At 34.1% G+C, this 25,254-nt stretch overlaps 1 protein-coding gene across 1 annotated transcript in view; it reads left to right on the forward strand.

Moving 5' to 3' along the window:
* Positions 1–1,081: 1,081 nt before the first annotated feature.
* The window catches only part of tei (irregular chiasm C-roughest protein teiresias), a 369,851-nt gene continuing 345,678 nt past the window's right edge, over positions 1,082–25,254 (forward strand). Inside the window, exons 1-2 of the mRNA XM_081726610.1 lie at positions 1,082–1,151; positions 1,792–2,220. Coding sequence (XP_081582736.1) covers positions 1,082–1,151; positions 1,792–2,220 — 499 coding nt within the window. The remainder of the gene's footprint in view (positions 1,152–1,791; positions 2,221–25,254) is intronic.

Here is a 25,254-nt window from a genome sequence, read left to right on the forward strand (position 1 = left end):
TGGGTTAGTTATGCTATTTCAACAGTACCCAAACTGAGTTGTGTGTCACTTCAATGGTCAACTCATATTCCCTTCCTCATGTTTCATATAAAATTATACAATATTATTAAAGTTTAATGGAAAGTAAATTGCATAAAGATGAGACATACGAACCGAAAAAACTTATTAAACTGAACAAAATTTTGAGTGAATATAAAAGTTCGCGCGTAATTTTAGAGGAAAATGATTTACTTTGCAAAATCAGTATTGAAGATGTATGATAATTATGCCACTTGTTGAGGTGCTTTAACTGATACTTAAATATGCCCTCATTAAATCCTTCATTATGACACTAGCAGTACGGTAACATATCGATTTATAACCTAGAAGTACACTCGTGCTCATAAATTAAGGATAATGCGGATACATGGTGAAACAACGCTCTGGTGGGTGGTTTTCGGTTGGAAATCACCTCGGGGTATGACCATGCGGTGCATTTGAACATTTGGTGCGGTGCATTTGGCATGGTTTATTCGCCCGGAGACCTGCAAGGTGCATTCCACTGACCCCTGTTCACAGGAGAGCTCCTAAAGCCTGGTGTCAAGAACACAGTACATGGTCAATGGAACAGTGGTCCCAGGTTATGTTCACGGACGAGTCCAGGTATAGTCTGAACAGTGATTCTCGCCGGGTTATCACCTGGCGTGAACCAGGAACCAGATACCAACCACATTATGTCCTTGAAAGGGACCTGTATGGAGGTAGTGGTTTGATGGTGCGGGGTGGGATTGTGATTGGTTCACGTACACCCCTGCATGTCTTTGACAGAGGAACTGTAACAGGTCAGGTGTATCGGGACGTCATTTTGCATCAGTATGTTCGCCTTTTCAGGGATGCAGTGGGTCCCACCTTCCTCCTGATGGATGATAACGCACGGCCCCACCGAGCTGCCATCGTGGAGGAGTACCGTGAGACAGTGGCCTGCCTGTTCTCCAGACCTAAACCCCATCGAACATGTCTGGGATGCTCTCGGTCGGCGTATCGCTGCACGTCTACAAACCCCTAGGACACTTCAGGAACTCCGACAGGCACTGGTGCAAGAATGGGAGGCTATACCCCAGCAGCTGCTCGACCACCTGATCCAGAGTATGCCAACCCGTTGTGCGGCCTGTGTACGTGTGCATGGTGATCATATCCCATATTGATGTCGGAATACATGCGGAGGAAACAATTGCGTTGTGTAGCACATGTGTTTCTCAACTTATCACCAATGCCGTGGATACCGTGGATATCACCAATATCGTGGTACCGATATGTTTCGCTTGTTCGTATGTTGTGTTCATTATATGCTTGTGCTATTAGCGCCAGTTTTGTGTAGTGCCACGTTGTGTAGTACCACAATCTGCAATTATCCTTAATTTTTGAGCATGAGTGTATAATTATCTCTTAAATTTTAATTTGTGGTTAACTAAAATATTTTCCAAAGATACATATTTCAGTCTATAGATCACATCTAGCTGATAAAAGTATACTTGTTCGTAAACTGACACATAGTTTTCGAGAAAATCGAAAAACATGAATTTGGTACTAAAGACTCTTGTATCTCTTGCTTTCTATTGACAAAAGTAATTGACAGTCTTTTATTTTGATGGTAGAAGTTATTAGTTATGTACCGTATATGTAACTAGAGGAATGCTAGGGCCCCAAGAATACTATTGAATCACAGTTAAAATTCTGTAAAATTCTGAGAAGTGAGGGACTATGCCCCCTTAGTAAAATATCCTACTAATAGTTACTTTGTATGAAATTTATACTTATTGCAATATTATATCTTATTTTCATTTTATATTGCAGGTCATACAGTGTCAACGTCTTCACATTCGTTGCGGCATCATCGTCACACATTGGACTCAAACCGAGATGACCCTGATAGTAACCTGACTTTGACTCACCAGGACTCCGATGGGGGAGGTGTTTATGGGATATCTCACATTACAGAGCTCGTAGTGAAGCAGGGTCAGGAAATAGTACTGTCGTGCGAGCTTAACGTAACGGGGGAGTCAGGATGGCTTCAAAATGGACGTCCAATTAAAGAAAGTTCTAGATTAGGGCGGCTGAAAGGAGACACTCAATTAGTGATTACAAGTGCAAAGTTACAAGATGATGGAATTTGGCAGTGCCAAGATAAAGATAGCGCGGGGTTCGTAACTACCTCAAAACCTGTTTGGATAGTCGTTATGGGTAAGTATCACTACCTTAATTATCATAAATTAATCAATACTTGCTGCTTTCCACGAAACGAAATATCTTAATATAGTTAATACACAGGGTGTCCGAATAATTCCCCTACCTCTAATTTGAGTATAAGAAAATAATGTTAGTGTAATATTATTTATTTCTTTAGTGCGTACTACAATTGAGTACTTACACATTAGAGTGGAGCGAAAAAATCAGATTCTCGAGTATCGAATTCTAATAGAACTCAAAAGGTGCGTCTTCGCATTCTGTTGTTGTCAAGTTTTCGTGCACTGGAGGGGGCGACAGTTTACATTTTCTCCAATCTATGAGCTCATTGTAGTCCGTGGCATCAACATTTATTAAGGATGCCATAAAAGTTCTAACAGACCAATTCAGGCAGGGCAGTGTGCTCCAGATGTGGCTATAAAAGACCCTGGACTTCTCAGTTACTTCCGATGGCTGACATGTGCAAGCCGGGTCTTACGGTTGTATTTTTCTCAAACATATTCTACAAACGAACTCAAAGTGCTTCTGAACTACATTATAAAGATATATGCTCCTGTCTGGTTCGACATGAAGGAGATATCAACCAGTGAAATATGGACCTAACAATATTTTGAAGGTAGTTCAGACAATTAGACATTTGCCAAACAACATTAAAAGAATCATCGATCCTGTGATTGCGAGAAACGCGGAAACGCGTTCTTGTGTCATCCAGAGAACATATTGTTGGCTATGACAATGGATGAGAAACAACACGTAGGATAGTTGGGTTACAGGAGCGTGCTAGAGGTAGGAAATTAAGATCCGAAGGGGAAATCTGTTAGAACTTTTATGGCACCTTCAATAAATTTTTAAGTTACTGACTACTGTGAGCTGATAGATTGTAGAAAAAGTAAGGTGTCGCCCCCTCCAAAGCTCGTAAGTATCTTATTACTTATTCACGACAAATCGGCTCCTGAGTGTTTGATTTCTTAAATTTTCATGTCATATTTAGGAAGCTAAAAGATCCTTCAAACTTGTAGAGTCTGCAGGAAAAGTGTGCGGGCAAAAAAACAGAGATGGCTACATTAAAGCAACTTTGCTCTCAAGACTCACAATGCCAAAATTTTATCTAAAAAATCTGAATTTAAGACAACATCCTTGACTATATCAACAAAATTTAGCATACCGTAATTGATACGAGAGGTGGGTAGAGTATAGATGGAACTCGAATTGCAACCACCTCTTCGTGGTGAGTTCTGGGCTATTTCAAAGAAAAGAAACGTTGAGAAATTGACGGAGAGCTGCAAAATCATTATGAAAATAAAAAGTATAATATCGCTCATATTAACGAATTATTAACTAACATAACCTCTTACAACTAAAATAAAATACCTAGACGCTATAGAAATAAAAAAATAATCTGTATATTTCTTGTGTAAAGGTAAATTTTGATGTTTTTGTCATTTTTTCAAACTTTAGGCCGCTTGTGCGAACTGAAGATCCAAAGCGTGATTATTTTAGTTATTTTTCCATTGATTAGCACAGAAATACGCAACTTTTGAGCCCTATTAGAATTCGATACTCGAAAATCTGATATTTTTCGCGTAAATGTAAATCGAGGTGTCTTTTTATTATTTTTTTCAAACTTTGCAACAACTGAAGATCCAAAGTGTGAATTTTTTTCGTTATTTTTCCATTGATGAGCATGCGAATATGCAACTTTTGAGCTCTATTAGAATTCGGTACTCGAAAATTTTATTTTTTCGCTCCACCCTATTACACATGCACACTACGTTCCACTGGATCGTATGTGCTCCATCGTGTTGTACACATGTGTCTCCATAATTCCTTGACATGTTGCAGTGCATCTTGAAAGTTATCGTTCGAAAGGCTTTCTCTACACTTTGTGCAATTCTTCGTGTTTGGTGCTGATAAGAAGAGACATGTTATTTGATTTATTGCCCACAAAGAGTTGTCTGATGTTGTAAAATACAAACTTTGTAAGGGTCATTTCAATAGGGATTAAGATGTTAGAGAAACACCACTCCAATAATTTGACAATCATTCATTAAGGAAAACGCACTTGGTTCTAGTTCGCAGTTGGTCACAGAAGGGATAATGTATTTTTGTTCCAACTTTGTGTTGCCCATTGGAATGAATAAACAGGCTGTCGGTGTACAATACTTTGAAATAGTGTGAAATATATGCAGTTGCTAGAACCATTAGTATTGTTTGTTTTGATACTGGGTCATGACTTCACACACCATTTTGTCTTTTTATGATAAAATGAGTAAATGAAAAAAGGGAGCTGACATCACATATATAGAGAGAGAATGTTTAAGTAACTACTGGGCGGCTGCAAAAAATATGATTTTTATCAGCTCTGAGTTTATGCTCCTATGTGTCTACCTTCTTGTCGCTACATCTCAGAATAATATTCCAAGCTCCTTATAGGAGAACGAACTGACAATGATGACCTACTGACCGAGAGCCAAAATGATTGTGATAAATCCAAGGTATCATAAGATGAGGTATTTTAAGCGAATGCACACATGCAGCCTATATATCAATCAACTGATCTTCACGAAAAAAGTGATTGGTCTCCAATTGACTATTTTTAGTCACTCACTTCCAAAGCACAATACCTAATTTACTTTACGGGAATGGTATGATTTCAGCAACTGCAATCTACTCATTTTGTCGAGAAAACACGACCGAAAGAAAAATTAAAAAGCTCCGGTCACCCGCTTTCGGTACACAATACGTAATTTAGTTTCCAGAAGAAGTATTTCCAGAGCTTGCATAGATGCAACCTATATATCAATCAAATCAATAATCTCTTTTCCACGGAGGACAAAATGGCTCACTGGAAGAATACTTACTTCTTGTGTCTCCCCAGCCAAGTACATTTATGGTGAACAACATCGTGTCCATTGGTTTTCCCTGATACTCCTGTCTTCACCCACAGTCTCACTAATTCTTCCATAAACGGCAGAGTTGTAGTACTTTAAACTGAAAGATTTCATTTTAACTCGTTTTCACGAAACCAAGAAATCCGCTCCCAAATTAGGCAGTTCAGCTCACCCACTTCTGGTACACATTGTCTTATTTAGTACCTGGGGCTTAGGAATTTCCGGCGATTGAACACTTGCAACTTGTTCATCAGTCAACTCGTCCTAACGAAGAAAGCGTAATTGAACAATTTTGACGACACACTTCCGGTTCACTTTACCTAATTTAGTTTCCGGTGATGGGATAATTCGGAACATTGGACACGCACAACATATATATAACAATCTTGACAAATAAAATCTGCCGAAACCAGAATCGATCAATTTCGGTCATTCACTACCAGCACACATCGAAAATAATTTATTTTCCGGGAATAGGGTATTTCAAGCAGTTACACATATGCATCAGTAGTAGAAAATGGATCGATCTGGGCCATATGAGGCCAACATAGAACAACGTAGGACAACTCACAAGCCCCTGGGAAAATGACCATCGTACACCGTGAGCCCACGGTCTTTTACGACCTCCATTTTAGGGGTGAATTTATTCCCTTTTATGAGCACTTTTTAGGGGGTGTATTCGTTCCCTTTTATGAGCACATTTTAGGGGGTGAACTCGTTCCCTTTTATGAGCATATTTTCCAACCCCTATTTGAACATAGCAGAATATGAACATACAACAGAACAGATAATACATAAGACTCGTTCCCTTTTATGAACACTCTTTCAGTGGTGAACTCGTTCCCTTTTATGAGCTTATTTTTCAACCCCTATTTTAACATAGCAGAAATTACATAGCACAGCTAATAAAAGAACATGGTTTATTTCCCAACCCTTATTTTGACATAGCAGAAATTACACTGAGACTACGTAACACACAACATCCTCCATTTTAGGGGTGAATTTATTCCCTTTTATGAGCATATTTTCCACCCCTATTTCAACATAGCGCATCAGACAGAGACTACGAGCACCAGCCAACAGATAATACATAAGACTCGTTCCCTTTTATGAGCATATTTTTCAACCCTTATTTTAACATAGCAGAAATTACACTGAGATTATGAACACAGAACAGAGCATAAGAGTACGTAACACACAAGGGTGTACTCGTTCTCTTTTATGAACATATTTTTCAACCCCTATTTGAACATAACAGGGTGAACTCGTTCCCTTTTCCAACCCCTATTTCAGCATAGCACATCAGACAGAGACTACGAAACATAGTGAACATTAGATAACACATGAGTACATAACAAGGGTGTATTCATTTTTCAACCCCTATTTTAACATAGCAGAAATTACACTGAGACTATGAACACACAACAGAACAGATAATACATAAGACTCGTTCCCTTTTATGAACACTCTTTCAGGGGTGAACTCGTTCTCTATTTTAGGGGGTACGAACACACAACTATTTAGGGGTGAACTCGTTCCCTTTTCCAACCCCTATTTGAACATAGTAGAAATTACATGAAACTAAGACAATAATGAGGGTGTATTCGTTCCACCGAAAATTAAACATAGTCCATTTTAAAGGGTGAACTCGTTCTCTTTTATGACCACATTTTAAGGGGTGATCTCGTTCCATATTTTTCAACCCCTATTTTAACATAGCAGAAATTACACTGAGACTATGAACACACAGCAGAACAGATAATACATAGCACAGCTAATAAAAGAACATGGCTTATTTTCCAACAACACATAGCAGACATAAGATTACGGGGGGTGTACTCGTTCTCATTTTTCAACCCTTATTTGAACATAACAGATAATACATTCAAACCCTATAGCAAAGATTCTTTTAAGGAGTGAACTTGTTCTAACCTATATTTGAACATAACAAAGATTATTTAAAGATTGCAGAGGAATGCGAAACTTCCGTGTTTTGTTATCAGTTACATAATAACTTCCGCCATATGTGGATAATTCTCATTACGTCATTCATCCGGATTTTAAAAACATTGAGCTAGTTTTCTCTTTAACAGACAATACGGTCATTCAACGATAGGATTGAAAAAAAGGAATCCCTGAACGTAATGTAATCAATCACAAAGGTATAAAAAAAGAGGGGAATCCCCGAGCATGACTCATACCTATTGCGCAATATGACGTAATGCGATCACACAGGTATAAAAGACTGACCGACATGTTTTTTGTAATCACTTCCTGTTTGGTGTTTGAAGCGTAAAGTTCAGATATTATATTATTAGTGTGGTTTTGTTATTAGTGTGGTTTGTTATTATTGTGGTTTTGTTTTCTTTTGTAAGTAAGACATTTTATAATAATAATATTATATTATAAAAACTCACTTCAGAATTATTATAGTAACTTTGAGTTAGTTTTAAAAAGTGGCAACAAAAAAGGTTAAATTAAATACTATTAATTCACCAACTGATACTCTATTTAATAATAATTTTAAAAAATCATTTTAAAATGTGATACTGATTTAAATGAGGATAGTGGATGTTTTTAAATAATAAAAGAAAAGACTGTTTAGATATATTAAAACAAGAACAAACTAACACATCTTTTAAAGTAAATTTTTCTTTGGCTACAACTTTTGTAAAACCAGTAGATTTAGAAACATGTAGATTCTTTGTAAATAGTGGTAACGAAATTATTTTACCGAGTACAGATGTGAATTCTATAATTGAGAAACTATTTAATAAAATTTTAGTTGAACAAGAAAATAGAGCAATTAAGAAATCAGGGTGGTCTTTATGTTCTGAACCAAATCATCACTTAGAAATTAAAATCAGTAAATATGATCCTCTGTTAGCTTCTTCTTTTATAAAATTACCTCAATGGATTTTATCCAAAAAATGTGTTATAAATATTCAAAATAACGATAATAGATGTTTTATGTATAGTATTCTAGCTGCGTTGCATCCAGTAAAAGAACAACCAAATCGTGTAAATAATTACATACAATATATTAATACTTTATTACCATTATTTGAAAAAACTAATATAAAATTTCCAGTCGAAATAGAACACATAAGCAAATTTGAACATATGTATAATTCTGTATTTACTTCTGTAGTTTCTAACAAATTTCCGTTAATATATATGGCATTGATTATGATAATGAAACTATTTTGCCGTTACGTATAAGCGAAAACACATGTGTAGATAAACGTATAGATTTACTGTATTGTGAAGAAAATTGCAACAGTCATTATTGTCTTATTAAAAATCTCAATGCGTTATTGAAGAGTCATAAAGAGAAAACTTATGTAAAATTGCCTCAATGGATTTTATCCAAAAAGAATTGTGTTTTAAATATTCAAAATAACGATAATAGAAGTTTTATGTATAGTATTCTAGCTGCGTTGCATCCCGCAAAAGATAATCCACACCGTGTCAATAATTACATACAATATATTAATACTTTATTACCGTTATTTGAAAAAACGAATATAAAATTTCCAGTCGAAATAGAACACATAAGCAAATTTGAACATATGTATAATTCTGTATTTACTAAGGAACAAATTTCCGTTAATATATATGGCATTGATTATGATAATGAAACTATTTTCTCGTTACATATAAGCGAAAACGCATGTGTAGATAAACGTATAGATTTACTGTATTGTGAAGAAAATTGCAACAGTCATTATTGTCTTATTAAAAATCTCAATGCGTTATTGAAGAGTCATAAAGAGAAAACTTATGTAAAATTGCCTCAATGGATTTTATCCAAAAAGAAATGTGTTATAAATATTGAAAATAACGATAATAGATGTTTCATGTATAGTATTCTAGCTGCGTTGCATCCCGCAAAAGAACATTCACATCGTGTGAATAATTACATACAATATATTAATACTTTATTACCGTTATTTGAAAAAACGAATATAAAATTTCCAGTCGAAATAGAACACATAAGCAAATTTGAACATATGTATAATTCCGTATTTACTAAGGAACAAATTTCCATTAATATATATGGCATTAATTATGATAATGAAACTATTTTCCCGTTACTTATAAGCGAAAACACATGTGTAGAAAAACGTATAGATTTACTGTATTGTGAAGAAAATTGTAACAGTCATTATTGTCTTATAAAAATATCAATGCGTTATTGAAAAGTCATAAAGAGAAAACTTATGTAAAATTGCCTCAATGGATTTTATCCACAAAATGTGTTATAAATATTGAAAATAACGATAATAGATGTTTTATGTATAGTATTCTAGCTGCGTTGCATCCCGCAAAAGAACATCCACATCGTGTGAATAATTACATACAATATATTAATACTTTATTACCGTTATTTGAAAAAACGAATATAAAATTTCCAGTCGAAATAGAACACATAAGCAAATTTGAACATATGTATAATTCTGTATTTACTAAGGAACAAATTTCTATTAATATATATGGCATTAATTATGATAATGAAACTTTTTCCGTTACGTATAAGCGAAAATACAGGTGTATTTAAACATATAGATTTATTATATTTAAACTCTCATTATTGTTTAATTACAAATTTAAATGGTTTAGTCAGACATCAGTTAGGTACTCATCAAACATTTATTTGTAGACGATGTTTAGTATCTTTTTATAACAAATCAAAATTAGAAGAACATGACAAACTATGTAAAGAACACACTCCAACCAAAATTAACATGCCGAAACAAGGAGAAGTTTTAAAATTTCGAAATTTGAAATTGTCATTACAGAATGATGTGATAATAGTTGCAGATTTTGAAAGTTTATTAAAACCTATAAATAAACAAAGTGGATCTCATACAATACAAATTCAGCAACATATACCATGCAGTTTTGGTTATATTGTATGTTGGAGTAACAACTATATGAAATCAGATTTAGTTATTTATTGAGGAGAAAATGTATCGATGAAGTTTATGTCTGCTATGGAGAATGAATTAAGAAAAATCATAAACATATTAGATCAACAAGAACCATTAATACCATTAAATAGTTCTCAGTTACATGAGTTTAACCTATCCACTGAATGCTCAGTTTGCGATAGTAAATATACGAGTAACAATAGAAAAGTTAAACATCATAACCCTTTAACTAATCAGTATATTGCCACGGTGTGCAACAGTTGCAATTTACAAATTAAACGTCAAAGTAATTTTATCCCTGTCTTCTTCCATAATTTGTCTGGGTATGATGCACATTTATTTGTGAAAGAATTAGGTTGCACTCCTGGAAATATTTCTGTAATTGCTGAAAGCACTGAGAAATACATAACATTCTCTAAGCACTTTAATTTTAATGGTAGACCTATCGAGTTACGTTTTATAGACTTATTTAAATTCCTGCCGTACAGTCTCGAAAATTTGGTGTCAAAATTAAAACCTGAGCAATTTGTCTATACAAAGCAATATTTTTCTGATGATAAGTTTCCTTTAATTCTCCGTAAGGGAATTTATTTTTATGAATACATAACAAATTTAGATACATTTAAAGAAACTGAATTTCCTGGAAGAGAGGCGTTTAATAGCAAATTGAATGGAAGACAAATTTCCGAGACTGATTATCAATATGCAAAACTGATTTGGCGTGTGTTTAAATGTGAAAATTTAGGGGACTACCACGATCTATATTTAAAATGTGATGTACTTCTCACAGCAGATGTGTTGGAGAATTTTAGAAAGACATGTTTAAATGCTTTTTGTATTGATCCGATTAATTGTTTTACTGCACCTGGGTTGGCATGGCAAGCCATGTTATATAGAACAAAAATTGAACTTCAACTTTTATCAGATATCAATATCTATATGTTTGTAGAAAAATCGATTCGCGGAGGTATTACTCAAGCTGTGTTAATATATGCCAAAGCTAATAATCCTTATGTACATGATTTTGATGCGGAAAAAGAAAAATCTTATTTACTCTATATTGACATGAACAATCTGTACGAACTATCAATGATTGACTATTTACCATATGGTGGTTTTCGGTGGGAGGATAAAATTGACAATTGGCAAGATAAAAATAAAATTATCAATTGGCCCACGGATAGTGAATGGTTTTTTTTTCTAGAAGTGGACTTAGAGTATCCAAATTATTTATACGAATACCATTCTGATTTTCCGTGTGGTCCCACTAATGAAGTTCCACCGAATGGTAAATACTCAAAATTACTATTGACACTTAAATCGAAATCGAATTATATCTTGCATTATAGAGTATTACAATTTTATCTAAAACAAGGTTTAATATTGGTAAAAGTACATAAAATATTATGGTTTCGTCAATCTAAATGGCTTGCATCTTATATTCAAGAAAATACTCAACGCCGTGCAAATGCTACAATTGAATTTGAAAAAGATTTCTATAAGTTATTAAATAACTCTGTATACGGAAAGACAATGGAGAATGTACGAAAACGCATTGATATAAAATTAATTAACAATGAAAAAAGTGTAAAAAATTAGTAGCGCAAAATCAGTTTCAAAATTGGGTAAAATTGGCGGATAATTTGGCATTATTTCATATGGTAAAAATCGGTAACCCTTAATAAACCAATTTACGTAGGAGCGACAATTTTAGAATTATCCAAATTAGCAATATATAACTTTCATTATAATATAATGAAACCTCGATATGGGGATAAAATTAGAATTGCGTATATGGATAATGACTCTTTCTTTTACTATATTAAAACTAACAATATTTATAACGATATAAAAGATATGATTGAGTATTTTGGCACCTCAAATTTTCCTGAAAATAATTCTTTATATAGCACAAAAAATAAACACGTTTTGGGTAAAATGAAAGACGAATTAGGTGGAGTTAACATTATTTAATATGTAGGCTTACGAGCCAAAACTTATGCAATTCGCACTAAATCTGATAAAAAATACAAAAAATTACGGGTATAAGACAAAATGTAACTAGTATGATCTCGATCGAAGATTTTAAGGATTGTTTAAACAATAATGGAACTATTAGAAAGACACAAACACAGTTGCAATCTAAAGAACATGAAATCTTTACAGTATCTGTTAATAAAATTGCTTTAGATCCTCATGATGACAAGCGATGTATTCTTAATTGTAACATTCATACATTGCCGTGGGGACATTATCAGTTACCATTGAAATATTGTAATAAGTGTAAAATGTAAAATAATTCTTTTTTTAAGAAAGTAAGTTTTTCAATCGAAATCAGCATAATGATAATCAATGTAAAATATGTAAATAATATTTTAGGAGAAATGTATAGAAATGATGTCACAATCAGTTCGAGAACAAATAGTTGCAGAATTACATAAAAGTGCAAGACGAAACTATCCTCGAATACCCGTTATAACGAAAGGGATTTATGATTTATGGCAAGCTGATTTAGTTGAAATGAATAGTGGAAAATTGAAAGGTCTAGCAAAAATTAATCGAAATTACAAATATTTATTAACTGTGATATATACATTCTCTAAATATGCTTGGGCTATTCCTGTGAAAAATAAAACTGGGAAAGAAATTACACAAGCATTTATAACAGTACTGAGAAAAGCAAACAAAAGCCCTAAATTTTTACAAACTGACAGGGGTTGAGAATTTTATAATTCAGAGTTTCAGAAGGCGATGAGCCAAAATAACATTAAACATTATTCCACGTACAGTGATGTGAAAGCAAGAATTATTGAAAGATTTAATAGATCATTACGTAATTTAATGTGGAGACTTTTTACACTGCAGGGAAGTTATAAATGGATTGGCATTCTGCCGGAATTACTACATAAATATAATAATACTATTCATTCCACTATTAAAATGAAACCTATCGACGCAATTAAAAAAGAAAATGAAAAACATCTATTGGCAAACATCTATTGCAAAAATTTTTCTGTGATAAAAAGAAAAAGTAAATTTAAGATAGGTGAATATGTAAGAATTAGTAAACTTAAGCGTCCTGGTTTTGATAGAGGTTTTACACGCAATTGGAGTACAGAAATTTTTCGAATTGCTAAAGTTTTCTTCACTAATCCTCCGACATATCACTTAGTAGACTCAAATAATAAACCTATTGAAGGAAGATTTTACGGACACGAATTACAATTAACGAAATTTCCAAAAACATATCTAATTGAAAAAGTTTTGCGAAAGAAAAATAATAAGGCCTATGTGAAATGGTTAGGTCTGCCAAAAAGTGAAAATTCTTGGATTGATTTAAAACATACTATATTGTAAAAAAAGAAAAGTCAAGAATTTATAGGTGAAGCATGTCGTCACAAGTATTTCTAGTAGATTTTATAATTTCAAAAGGTGAATTTTATATTTTAAATTCTAGCAACACTGTAAATTTTCGTTGCTTAGTTAAATTGTCATCATCATCACGAGGTCTATCAGTATCACAAGTAAAAAGTATATTAAATCAAATTTGTTCTTCCACAAACGCTGTTTTTTATGTAAAGGAGAAAAGAAAGCAAAATATTTAAAAACGCTATTTAAAATAAATTCAATATATCTGTAATAGAGATGGAATGGAAAATTCCTTTTACATGTATGGTAGCAGGTCCTACAGGCTGTGGAAAATCATATTTTGTTAAAACATTTCTTGCCCATTATAGTAAGTTATTTAAAAATATTGTATGGTGTTATGGTGAATGGCAACCATTGTATGATACTCTCTCAAACTGTACGTTTAAAGGTTTACCTCAAAATAATGAATTTCAAGCACACGAAGGTCCACATCTTGTCATTATTGATGATTTAATGCGTGAGTGTGACCATCGGATTGTAGATATTTTTACTAAGGGTAGCCATCATAGAAATATAAGTGTAATATTTATAACACAGAATATTTTCCATCAATAAAAAGGAATGCGGGATATTTCGTTAAATTGTCATTATATTGTTTGTTTTAAAAATCCTAGAGACCAAGCTCAAATTAATTATCTCGCACGACAATTGTATCCAGGTAATACAAAATTTATTCAAGAAGCATATCAAGATGCAACTCGAATTGCACATGGTTATTTACTCTTTGATTTAAAACAAAATACTCCTGATGAGCAGCGAGTTCGAACAAATATCTTTCCAACAGATTCTTTCAATTATGTTTATGTACCTGTAAAAAATAATAATTGTAATATGGTTTATATTCTAACAACTATTTGTGCTTTAATAGCCGTAAAAAAATGATTAGTAAGGAAAATGCACATTTGTTAAAACTTTTAGCAAAGTCAAAACCGAAAGCACGTAAGGCAATTTTACAAAATGCAAATCCTGATTTAATTCGCTCTATTTGTGAATGTTCCTATAACGTATTACAGGGAAATGTTCCATTAAATAAAACAGATAAATAAGCTAAAAAAATGTAAAAAGGAACTGAGATATTTGGTGAAAAAAGGTCCGTCATTAAAACAAAAGAAAAAACGAATAATTATACAAAAAGGTGGTTTTCTTACTGCATTGCTTGCACCTATTATTGGAGGTATACTATCTAGTTTAATTAAATAATTATGCAAAACGCACAAAAACTTATTTTAATCTCACCAGAAAAATTACATCATTATCAAACGATATCTAATCTTGATGATGAAATGAAAGAAATTTTAAATAATAAAAGTTTAAATGCAGAAGAAAAATGGACAAAATATAGAGAAGTCTTACAAAAATATTTAAATATAATTCAAAAACCGGCAGCAGTTACAACAACAGCAACTACTACTACTACGGAGGAGGAGGAGGAAGAAGAAGAAGAGGATGATGAGGAGGAGGAGGATGATGAAATAATATCTACTCTTCCTGAAATTTGTAAACGTAAAGCAAGACCTTTATTACGTAAATTGAAACAAAATCCAAATATTCAATGGGACGATAATGGAAATGTGAATATTAATAATAAATTAATTCCAGGTGCAAATATAGTGGATTTGATATCCGATTTTGTTAGATGTCGTAAGAAAAATATTTCAGTTGCCGGCTGGAAACCTTTTGCTACATTATTAGCAAAGCCAATATACCCTTAGAGAACATTGGTAATCCTCAACAAATAGATTATATTAGAAAACTAACAGAAGACGAAGAGGACGAAGAAGATGGTCCTCCACCCCGTAAACGCAAATGGTGTACTTATAAGCAATAACAATAATATTCTATTGTAATCTATTGATATTTTTAAGTATATAGAAAGAAAGAAAGAAAGAAAGATGAATGAGCCCTACCTTAATTATTACATACATCAAGCTGGAGGTGATTATAACGTGTATAGAGGTACAGCATATCAAGAAGGTTATGGCATTGGTAGTTTTCTAGGAGATTTATTTCGTACTGTATTTCCTTTATTAAAACAAGGTGCAAACACTGTTGGTAAAGAATTGATACGTACAGGAATTAATGTAGCAGGAGATGTACTAGATAATAATAGACCTATTGAAGAGTCTTTGCATGATCGATGGCAAGAAGCTAAAACAAATTTAAAAAATAAAGCTCAAAATAAATTAAATCAAGTGTTGGAAGGATCTGGAAGAAGAAAAAGAAAGAAAGTTCGTTTTAGTGGTGGTGGTGGTGTGAAACGGATAAAAAGATCCAAAGATATTTTTGATTGATTAATTATGGAGCAAAGTGATAGTTTTTATCTCACACTTCCTAGCAATAGTTCTATGAAATATTTTCCTCAAAATACTCTTGCATGTTATACTAAATTATATCAGCCTATTGTACTGGAGAAGGGAGTGTGGGAAACAGCTGTTGTTGAAGTACATTAAGGAAGTTCATTTCAGAATGTTTCCAAATATACAAATAATATTTATTATCGTCTCATGAATACAAAAATCTCGAACATAACTCAAATCTTACCAGGCCACTATTATCATGTTGATGATATTCTATCTCAAATTAATCATAAAAGTGATATATTAAATTTACAATTAAAAGTCAAAGCATCAGTGAAACGAATTGAGGTTAATAGAGTAATAAAAGATCAAGAGAAGCATATACAAGTACGCCTATCTCCTGAACTAGCCAGAATACTAGGTTTTGATCACATACAACAAGAAGATATTGCAGTTGTGCATCATGCTCGTTATCCACCTGATTTACAAAAAGCGCTACCTACACTTATGTATATTTACAGTGATATTGTAGAACCACAAATGGTGGGTGACACCGTAGCTCCATTGTTACGTATAATAAATACAAATATTACAGAGCATGGTATTAATAATGTACATATTTTTGATAATCCTCATTATGTCACTGTGCAACGTAAACAATTTGATCAAATTATTATTGATTTAAGAGATAGTACAGGTAATCCACTTCCTTTCCAATATGGCAGTGTATGTGTAAAATTACATTTTCGTAGACGTAATATGGTGTTGTAAATTTTACCATGTGTGAATATTAATAGTAAGAAAAGAGAAAAATGCAGTGTGAGTGTATGAAATCAGAATTAGATTTATTTGCTGGTTTACCCACTCAAACCAGTATTATAGGTAATAAAATAGTTCCATATAAGCCTGTGGCTTCGATAACTGATAATGCATCAATAGAATTTGTAGTCCCCGGTCATGGGGATGACTATATTGACTTACCGCACACAATGTTATATGTTAAAGGTAAAATTACTAAGTCAGATGGTTCTAATTTAACTTGTGCCGATAAGAAAATCGGCCCTGTAAATGATTTTCTCAATGCAATGTTCAGTGAAGTGCAATTATATTTAAATAATCAACTTATTTCCTACTCTTCACATACGTATCCATATCGATCGTATATTGAAAAACTACTAAATTATAATGCTGAAGCTAAAACAACGCATCTTCAAACATCAATGTGGTTTAAAGATACTGCAGGTCATATGGACAGTGTGGCCGATGCTAATGTAGGATTTAAACAACGTTTTCTTCTCACTGCTTTAAGTCAGTCATTTGAATTATTGGGTTATATTCATGCTGATATTTTCAATCAGGAGAAATTTTTACTGAATGGTGTACAATTGCGTATTAAACTAATTCCAGCTAAACCTACATTTTGTCAAATGGGTGACGCAGATGCTGATGGAAAAGTTGTAATTACAGATGCAACATTGCTTGTGAAAAAGGTTGATGTATCACCAGCAGTTAAAATAGCACAAAATAAAGTATTACAAAATCCTAAATTTAGAATAAAATATCCTATAACAAAAGTGCAGGTGAAGACAGAAACTCTGCCACAAGGAATTATGGATAGTACACTTCCAGATCTGTTTTCAGGCATAGTGCCTAAACGTATTGTTATTGGTTTTGTTACTAATACTGCTTTCAATGGTACTTATCAGACAAATCCATTCAATTTTCAACATTTTAGTATGTCATTTTTTACACTGTATGTTGATGGAACTCCAATGCCCTTCAAACCTTTACAACCAGATTTTGATAATAAGCTATATGTACAAGCATATTCTACGTTATTTACACGTTCAGGTATTTATTATTCTAATCAAGGTAATAATATTTCACTCGCTGAATATCCTAATGGTTATACTCTACTGGTGTTTGATTTAACTCCTGATTCAAGCGCAAGTGCTGCATTTCACACTAGTCCACAACGGCAAGGAAGTGTACGTTTAGAGGTTCATTTTAAAGAAGCACTGCCATCTCCTGTAACAACAATTATTTATGGTGAATTCTCTTCAGAATTAGAAATTGATTTCCAGAGAAAAATATATATTAATTAAAGAAAAAAATGTTAAATACAATTGAACTTTATGAAGCATTACAACAAAATTTGCCTAAAGATCATTTTATTGGTGTATATGCTGCTGATGAGTTACCTTTGTTTATTCATACATTTCCAGCCGCCATAATTATAAACACTGATTCTAGTGATAAGCCTGGTGAACATTGGGTTCCTGTTTATATATCTAATATGTGTGTGGGAGAGTATTTCGATAGCTATGGTATACCTCCCTATATACAACATCATATAAGGTTTTTAAAACGAAACTGTTTGTATTATACATGGAATAATAGACGTATTCAAGGTGATTTATCTCAATTTTGTGGACATTACTGTTTTCTATATCTAGCATGTCGTGCATCTGGGTATTCACTGCACGATTTTTTAAACAAATTCTCACTCACTACTATTGATGCTAATGATATTATGCTTTATTCATTTATGAGAGTATGATGATGTTTTTTTTTTAAACTCCGCCATTGCCGGTCCCAAGCCCTGAATGAGAAAGGAGGAGGGTTGGGGGTGTTGCTACCCCCGTAAAAGAAAATAATCTCTGCTATGTTAAAATAGGGGTTGGAAACGAGTACACTTCTATTCTCTGCTATGTTCAAAAAGGGGTGGAATACACCCCCGTAGTCTTATGTAATTTCTGCTATGTTCAAATAGGGGTTGGAAAATGTGCTCATAAAAGAGAATGAGTACACCCTTTAAAATGGACTATGTTTAATCTTCGCTATATTTCTGCTATGTTAAAATAAGGGTTGAAAAATATGCTCATAAAAGGAAACGAGTTCACCCCCTAAAAAGTGGTCATAAAAGACCATGGGTTCAAATAGGGGTTGGAAAATATACCATACTCTAAATAAGGGTGGAACGAGTCTTATGTATCTGCTATGTGTTCATAGTATCCATGTATTCTATGCTAAGTTAAAATAAGGGTTGAAAAATATGCTCATAAAAGGGAATGAATACACCCTTGTGTGTTACGTATTCTTATGTATTATCTGTTCTGCTATATGTTCATGGTCTCAGTGTAATTTCTGCTATGTTCAAATAGGGGTTGGAACGAGTTCACCCCTGAAAGAGTGTTCATAAAAGGGAACGAGTCTTATGTGTTATCTGTTCTGCTGTGTGTTCGTTATGTTACGTAGTCTGATGTTCGTAGGGGTTGGAAAATATGCTCATAAAAGGGAACGAGTTCACCCCCTAAAATGTGCTCATAAAAGGGAACGAATACACCCCCTAAAAAGTGCTCATAAAAGGGAATAAATTCACCCCTAAAATGGAGGTCGTAAAAGACCGTGGGCTCACGGTGTACGATGGTCATTTTCCCAGGGGCTTGTGAGTTGTCCTACGTTGTTCTATGTTGGCCTCATATGGCCCAGATCGATCCATTTTCTACTACTTGCATCCTATATACGGGGTGCGACAGAAATATTTGAGGGTTTAGAATTGAAATAACTTTTTTGTTTTCAAAAATACATTTTGTCATTTACTTCAGCATATATTGAAATTTTGAATGTCACCAGCTATTAAAATATTTAATAGTTAATGGAAAGTACAACTGCTTGAATATAATCATGTTTATTTTAAAATTAGAAGAAGAAAAAAAGAGGAAGTTTGACTGTTTTTCTGTCGGGTAATGACACTATTGTATCGTTATAGAAATATATTTGTGGACATTACAGATGTAATTCTGGTCAATGCCATTTAACGAGTAAGAGAGAAAATCTTTCTTGTTGAAATACATGCTTTAATTCGAGAATGATAATTTTTTCACAGAAGTTCACTGCACGATGATTAGCTACAGAAATTTGTGGGAAATGGTGTGAAATATTTCCTATGTTTATAAAAACATCTCCTTTAGACAGGCCTGCAACTAGAAGGGGCTAGGGGGACTGGCCTCCACTAAACCTTTCGTGGCCCCTCCAGACCTCAATAGAAAAAACACAATTTAGATATTTGTAAGAGAATTTTTAATGACTCGGCCACCTTTAACATATTCATGGCCCCCCAAAACCTCTGCGGCTGGTTTCGGGTCTAACTTTTTATAGAGTACATTTCAATATGATATGTGTTACATACTAAATTATATACTCTGTATGCAGAAGGCAATTAATAATAATATGTATAACACGTACCATTGCCCTAATGAATAAATATTAGTCTCCTGAATGATACATTATCATACCATTATATATTGTACGTATTGTTGTACTTTCTGCTTCTAAATTTCAAAAACTATACTTAGAGTCAACATCCTATTATTTTGAGAAGCATGTTAGCAACTTTATAGCTGTGAGTATTATTATTATTTTATTTCTTTTTGTGCCGTTTTTCGTTCTTAACATTTATTAACCGAATCATTTCTTTAATTCTTCGTATTTCTCTAACATTTAAAATATTCGTTTTTGTTAAAATCGGACAAAATTTGATTCGCAAATGGTAAAATTGAGAATTAATAAAAATTTAGCACATCTTAATTTATACAGTTTTAGGTACGAAGGATTTTAGTGGGACTTGTTATAAATTGGTTCATTAGGTGCGAGGATCGCTTTTGTGCGAGTACCTTACGGTTCGATTTCCCCGGTCATAAAGTTTAAACACATATGGGTAACATATTACCGTTTGTGGGGAACATTTGAATATATTTGTAATTATTGGAGGAAAAATACGGTAATTGATTTGTGAAGTTACACCTTGTGGTGCATATATATATGGTGTCTCACCTAACTTTGTGACCTGAAATATATCCGAAATGACAAAAAATTCACAAATCTAGTTACGTAAGAATGTATTCATGCCAGAGACTTATAAAATTATGTAAACAACAATTGCTCCCAGGGGTCCCATCATAGGGCCCCAGGAGCCAACATGAAAATTTCAAATAAAAACCTCATATGTTTATTGCATTATTGCATAAAAATTACTGTTTGTGGTTGCGTACCTCCTCAAAAAGTACTACTAAAGTCGTTGGACAAGAAATCACTTGAAACTTTACTTTTCTAGAATGTAAAAATACATACGGCACAAACCGATAAGTAACAGAAAATAAAGACATTCCAATTGCTGATTTGCTCATATTAATGATATCGCAACGCTTTTGAGAACGCATCTGCCTTTACAACTACAGTAATTGAACAAGAACTGCAGACAAATAAAGAACGCGTAATAATAATAATAATAATAATAATAATAATAATAATAATAATAATAATAATAATAATAATAATAATAATAATAATATACATAACTGTTTTAGCACATTCATTTCGATCAGTACATCACACAAATGCGAATACAGTACGTTTTTTTCAATCAATGTTCTAGACTGACGGGTGTGAAACAAAATATTCCTTCCATTCACGATATTTGTACGTACTGTAACAGAGGCCGATATTTCTGGATCCAAATCGTATAACGGAACTGCATACAGAAGGTAGTTGTAGGGAGCAAGGTACAGAGGGGAGTTTTTGTTTACATGGAAAGAGGATGGTTGTCAGAACGGATACTGTAAAAGGTGTTCAAAGTTTCCACCCACCACTTCAATGCAAAGGTTACAGCGGCATCGAAGGGAAAGACGCTGCGAACGCGTTGAAACACTCCTGGCGCTTCCTGAATGCTCCACGCTGCAGCAACAATTTGAGCAACCGAATCCTCCTCTGATTGCACAGGCGTCGCGCAGATTAGTTGTTTCATATGGCCCCAGGAAAAGAAATCTAAGTGGTTAAGATCGGATGAGCGAGGTGGCCAAGATACCGGTCCTTCTCTGCCGTCCATTTGTTCGTAAAGGATGTGTTGCGACAATTTCGCACCTCCACAGCAAATGTGCTGGAGCACCGTTGTGCATAAACCACATGTTTCGATGAACAGCCAGTGGCACAGTCTCTAGTAGTTCAGGCAGAATCTCTTTCAAAAATATCCAATACTCCCACCCGGTTAGTCATTGTGGTAGTAGGTACGGTCTGATGAGAATTATCAACGACTCATGTCCACACATTCACAGAACACCGTTCCTGATGGGCATGATTTGACATTCCATATGGGTTTGCCTCAGACCACAAATGTTGAGTGTGAGTGTTCATCACTCCATCATGGAAAAACATAGCTTTATCTTTGAAGAGAATACGAGACATGAAGCGGGATATATTAGGATGGCGTGTAATGCATGCACCCTTTGGACATGGAAAGAGTACATCTGATTTTCGTGAAGTATGTTCCAAACCTGCCGATGATAGGTGTTAATTTCAGCAGTTACTACCCGTGTGCTTGGGACGGTTTTCTCTGATCTCAAGCAAGAATTTCCTCCTCAAAAGCCACAGTCCATACGGTTCTGTTTCGTCCAGCATTTGGGCCTGTGTGCTTCCAGCAATCCTGTTTCTTGTAATATTCGATCTACACCTGTAAAAGGTTGCGTGGCGTGGATTAGGAAACTGTTGTCTGTACACCGTTGTGCCACACGGCCATTACCGTCCGCTTTCCCGTATGCCAGATCAATGTCTGCCAATTTGAATTGAATTGAATTGAATTTCTCTTTATTTCAGCGGGCGAGGTTCAGCTGGAGGCTGCTCTGCCACCTAACCCTTGTCATCTTACAAAAAAAAAGAAAAGAAAAGAAAAAGAAAAAATAGAAAGAAAGAAAAAAACACAAATAAGATAAAAGATAAAAATAACAACATAACATGATACATTCAATAATACTAAGGATAAACAAAACACTCAGTAAATGTAAATGTAAAAAAGAAAAAAAACTAATACTGTTAGTCCAATTTTATATCAATTTCAGTCCAATTCCATACTGTAGTAAACCTTTCATGTGTGTCAATGCTTTGTCTCTGAACTCTAAATAATAATGTTTGGAGTGATGATTTAAATGAATTGTATGGTTTGTCAGTGATTGACTTTGGTAGGGAGTTCCAGGTTCTTACTGCCGAAATTGAAAATGCCTTCTCTGTTATTTTTCAAGAATGCCGGGACATATTCAGTTTATTACTTCCTCGGTTATTGTAACGGTGAATTTCTGATCTACATGTTAATTTATGATGCAAGTAAGGTGGTGTTATATGTGAATTTATTTTGTATAGTAAACAACAGTATCGGAGATATCGTCTTCGGGACATGGTTAGGATATTGTTTTCATTAAGTACCGGCAGAATATGCTAAGACTTTCTGTAATTGAGAGAGAAGCGTAAAGAGTAATTCTGTATTTTCTGAATTGCTCTAGTATTTTGAGTGGAGAGAGAGCTACCATATATTGAATCGCAGTAATCGAACAGAGGCAAAATGAGAGTGTTAACAAGATATAGTCTTGTTTCTTGCGACAAATAGCCTTTTAATTTATAAAGCTGTCGTAAGATGCGCTTAGCTTTAATACACTGTTCAGAAATGTGTTTATTCCAGCTAAGCCCTTGGTCTATTATTAAGCCTAGATGTTTTACAATTTCTCACGTGTGTACTCCTTTATTACCTCTGTAATCACACTCGTTGGCCGTATGGTGATGAAATAAAGAGAAATTAAAGTAGGAAGTGGTAGATGTTTCCTCGCCATTGTGTTCACTGTCCAGAATCGAAGATAGCGAGATTGCAACTTAGTGCAACTCTTCTGTCAGAGAATGATATTTATGTGTACGATTAGCAAATGTATAAAACCTACATCGTGACGGAGAAGATACCACACCCAGAGCCGTAGCTACGGGGGTGGGTGGGGCTGGTAGCAAGAGGGCGCCGAACAAGCAATAAGAAAAAAGAAGTGTTGAAAATGAGTAAACGTTGTGGTGCCCCGTAAAAGTATTGGGGCCCTATTAAATCAATATTACTGTCGGTTTGCAAAGAAATAGATTTGTTAAAAAATTTCTTGCTCGCTACGCTCGCAATCCAAACGTTTCAGTAAAACTCACAAGAAGATTTTACTTATTATTTACAGAAAGTAATTAGATAATGATTTGTTAACGATGTGATATAAAGGTGCCGAGTATTGACTTACATTGTAGGTAGAAGCAAAGTCTGAAATATGTGTTCGGCGTTTTGATGATGATGAGTCTGGTTAGTTAATCACGCTTTTCTTATAATATTAATCACGACAGTGAGAATGAAAGTATGAAAAATGAGAGAAACGAAGACACACATGCAAGCTGCTATTTGAGCAGGAATATTAAAAGTGAAGGTAATCAAGAAGAATAATAACATTTTCGGATTTGAAGCAGTTGTAGAATGGGGGCTTAACAGGTCAGAACTTAACCCAACGAATTTCATCTTTTTCAAAGACTGATCACTACCAGTGATTTTTTTTTTTATTCCGTTGACATATGAAATAGTCACGTTTAGTTTGTCACAGTTCTACGGACAGTTCTGAACGGTACGATTCGGTTCGGTTTGAGAACGGTTCGGTTCGGTTTGGGTTCGGTTCGGTTCGGTTTGGAAACGATTCGGTTCGGTTTCGGTTAACCGTTCCAAACCGGTTTAAGTGGCAAACCAAAACCGCGGTTTACGTTTTCAGGAACCGTCCACCCCTCGACCTTAGACCTCGATGGTCAGTTCTTTTGGGACATGCAGTAGTTGATGACCTATTACTAAGTGTGTAAAGAACACCTCAATACGTTGCTCCGTTTACGAGTTATTCGGGCTTTAATATTTGATTTTTGACTTCAGTGTTAAGTACTTTTGGAACATGTAGTAGCTGATGAATTCTTTGTAATTTCTGCTATGTTACATAGGGGTTGATAAAAGGGAATGAATACACTCCTGCTATTGGTTAATATTCTCTGCTGTATTAAATAGAAATGTAATCTGTGTTATGTTAAATAGAGGTTAAGAAGTAGGCCATACTCTTTTATACATAGAGGATTGCAAAAATAGGTGTTCGTAGTATGTGTGTAATTTCTGATTCGATAATGTGTTCATTGTCTCAAGTAATTTCTGCTTTCTTCCATAGGGATTGATAAAAGGGAACGTGTACATCCCTATTATGTTAGTAGCCTTTGCTGTTAGACAAGGTTAAAAAGGTGCCATTCTCCTTCATTAGCTCTGCTATGTGTTCGTCGCCTTAAGTAGTTTTTTATGTTAAAATAGGGGTTAAGAAAGAGAACGAGTATATCCCTGCTATTGGTTCTTTCTCTAGTGGGTTAAATAGGGGTTGTAATATATATTCATAGTCTTATGTAAACTCTGCTATGGTAATTATGGATTGGAAAATGTGCTCATAAAAGGGAACGAGTACACCCCCATTAGTCTTTGCCATGTTAGTATAGGAGTGCTGCTAAATTATGCGTTCGTGGTCGCTGTGCTCATAGTCTTATGTAATGTTTGCTATGATAAAATATGGTGGAAAAATATGCGATACTCTTTTATTAGTTCTGCTACGTTTTCGTAGTCTT

Source organism: Thermobia domestica, chromosome 9, assembly GCF_964235325.1.
Source record: "Thermobia domestica chromosome 9, izTheDome1.hap1.1, whole genome shotgun sequence".
NCBI lineage: Eukaryota > Metazoa > Arthropoda > Insecta > Zygentoma > Lepismatidae > Thermobia > Thermobia domestica.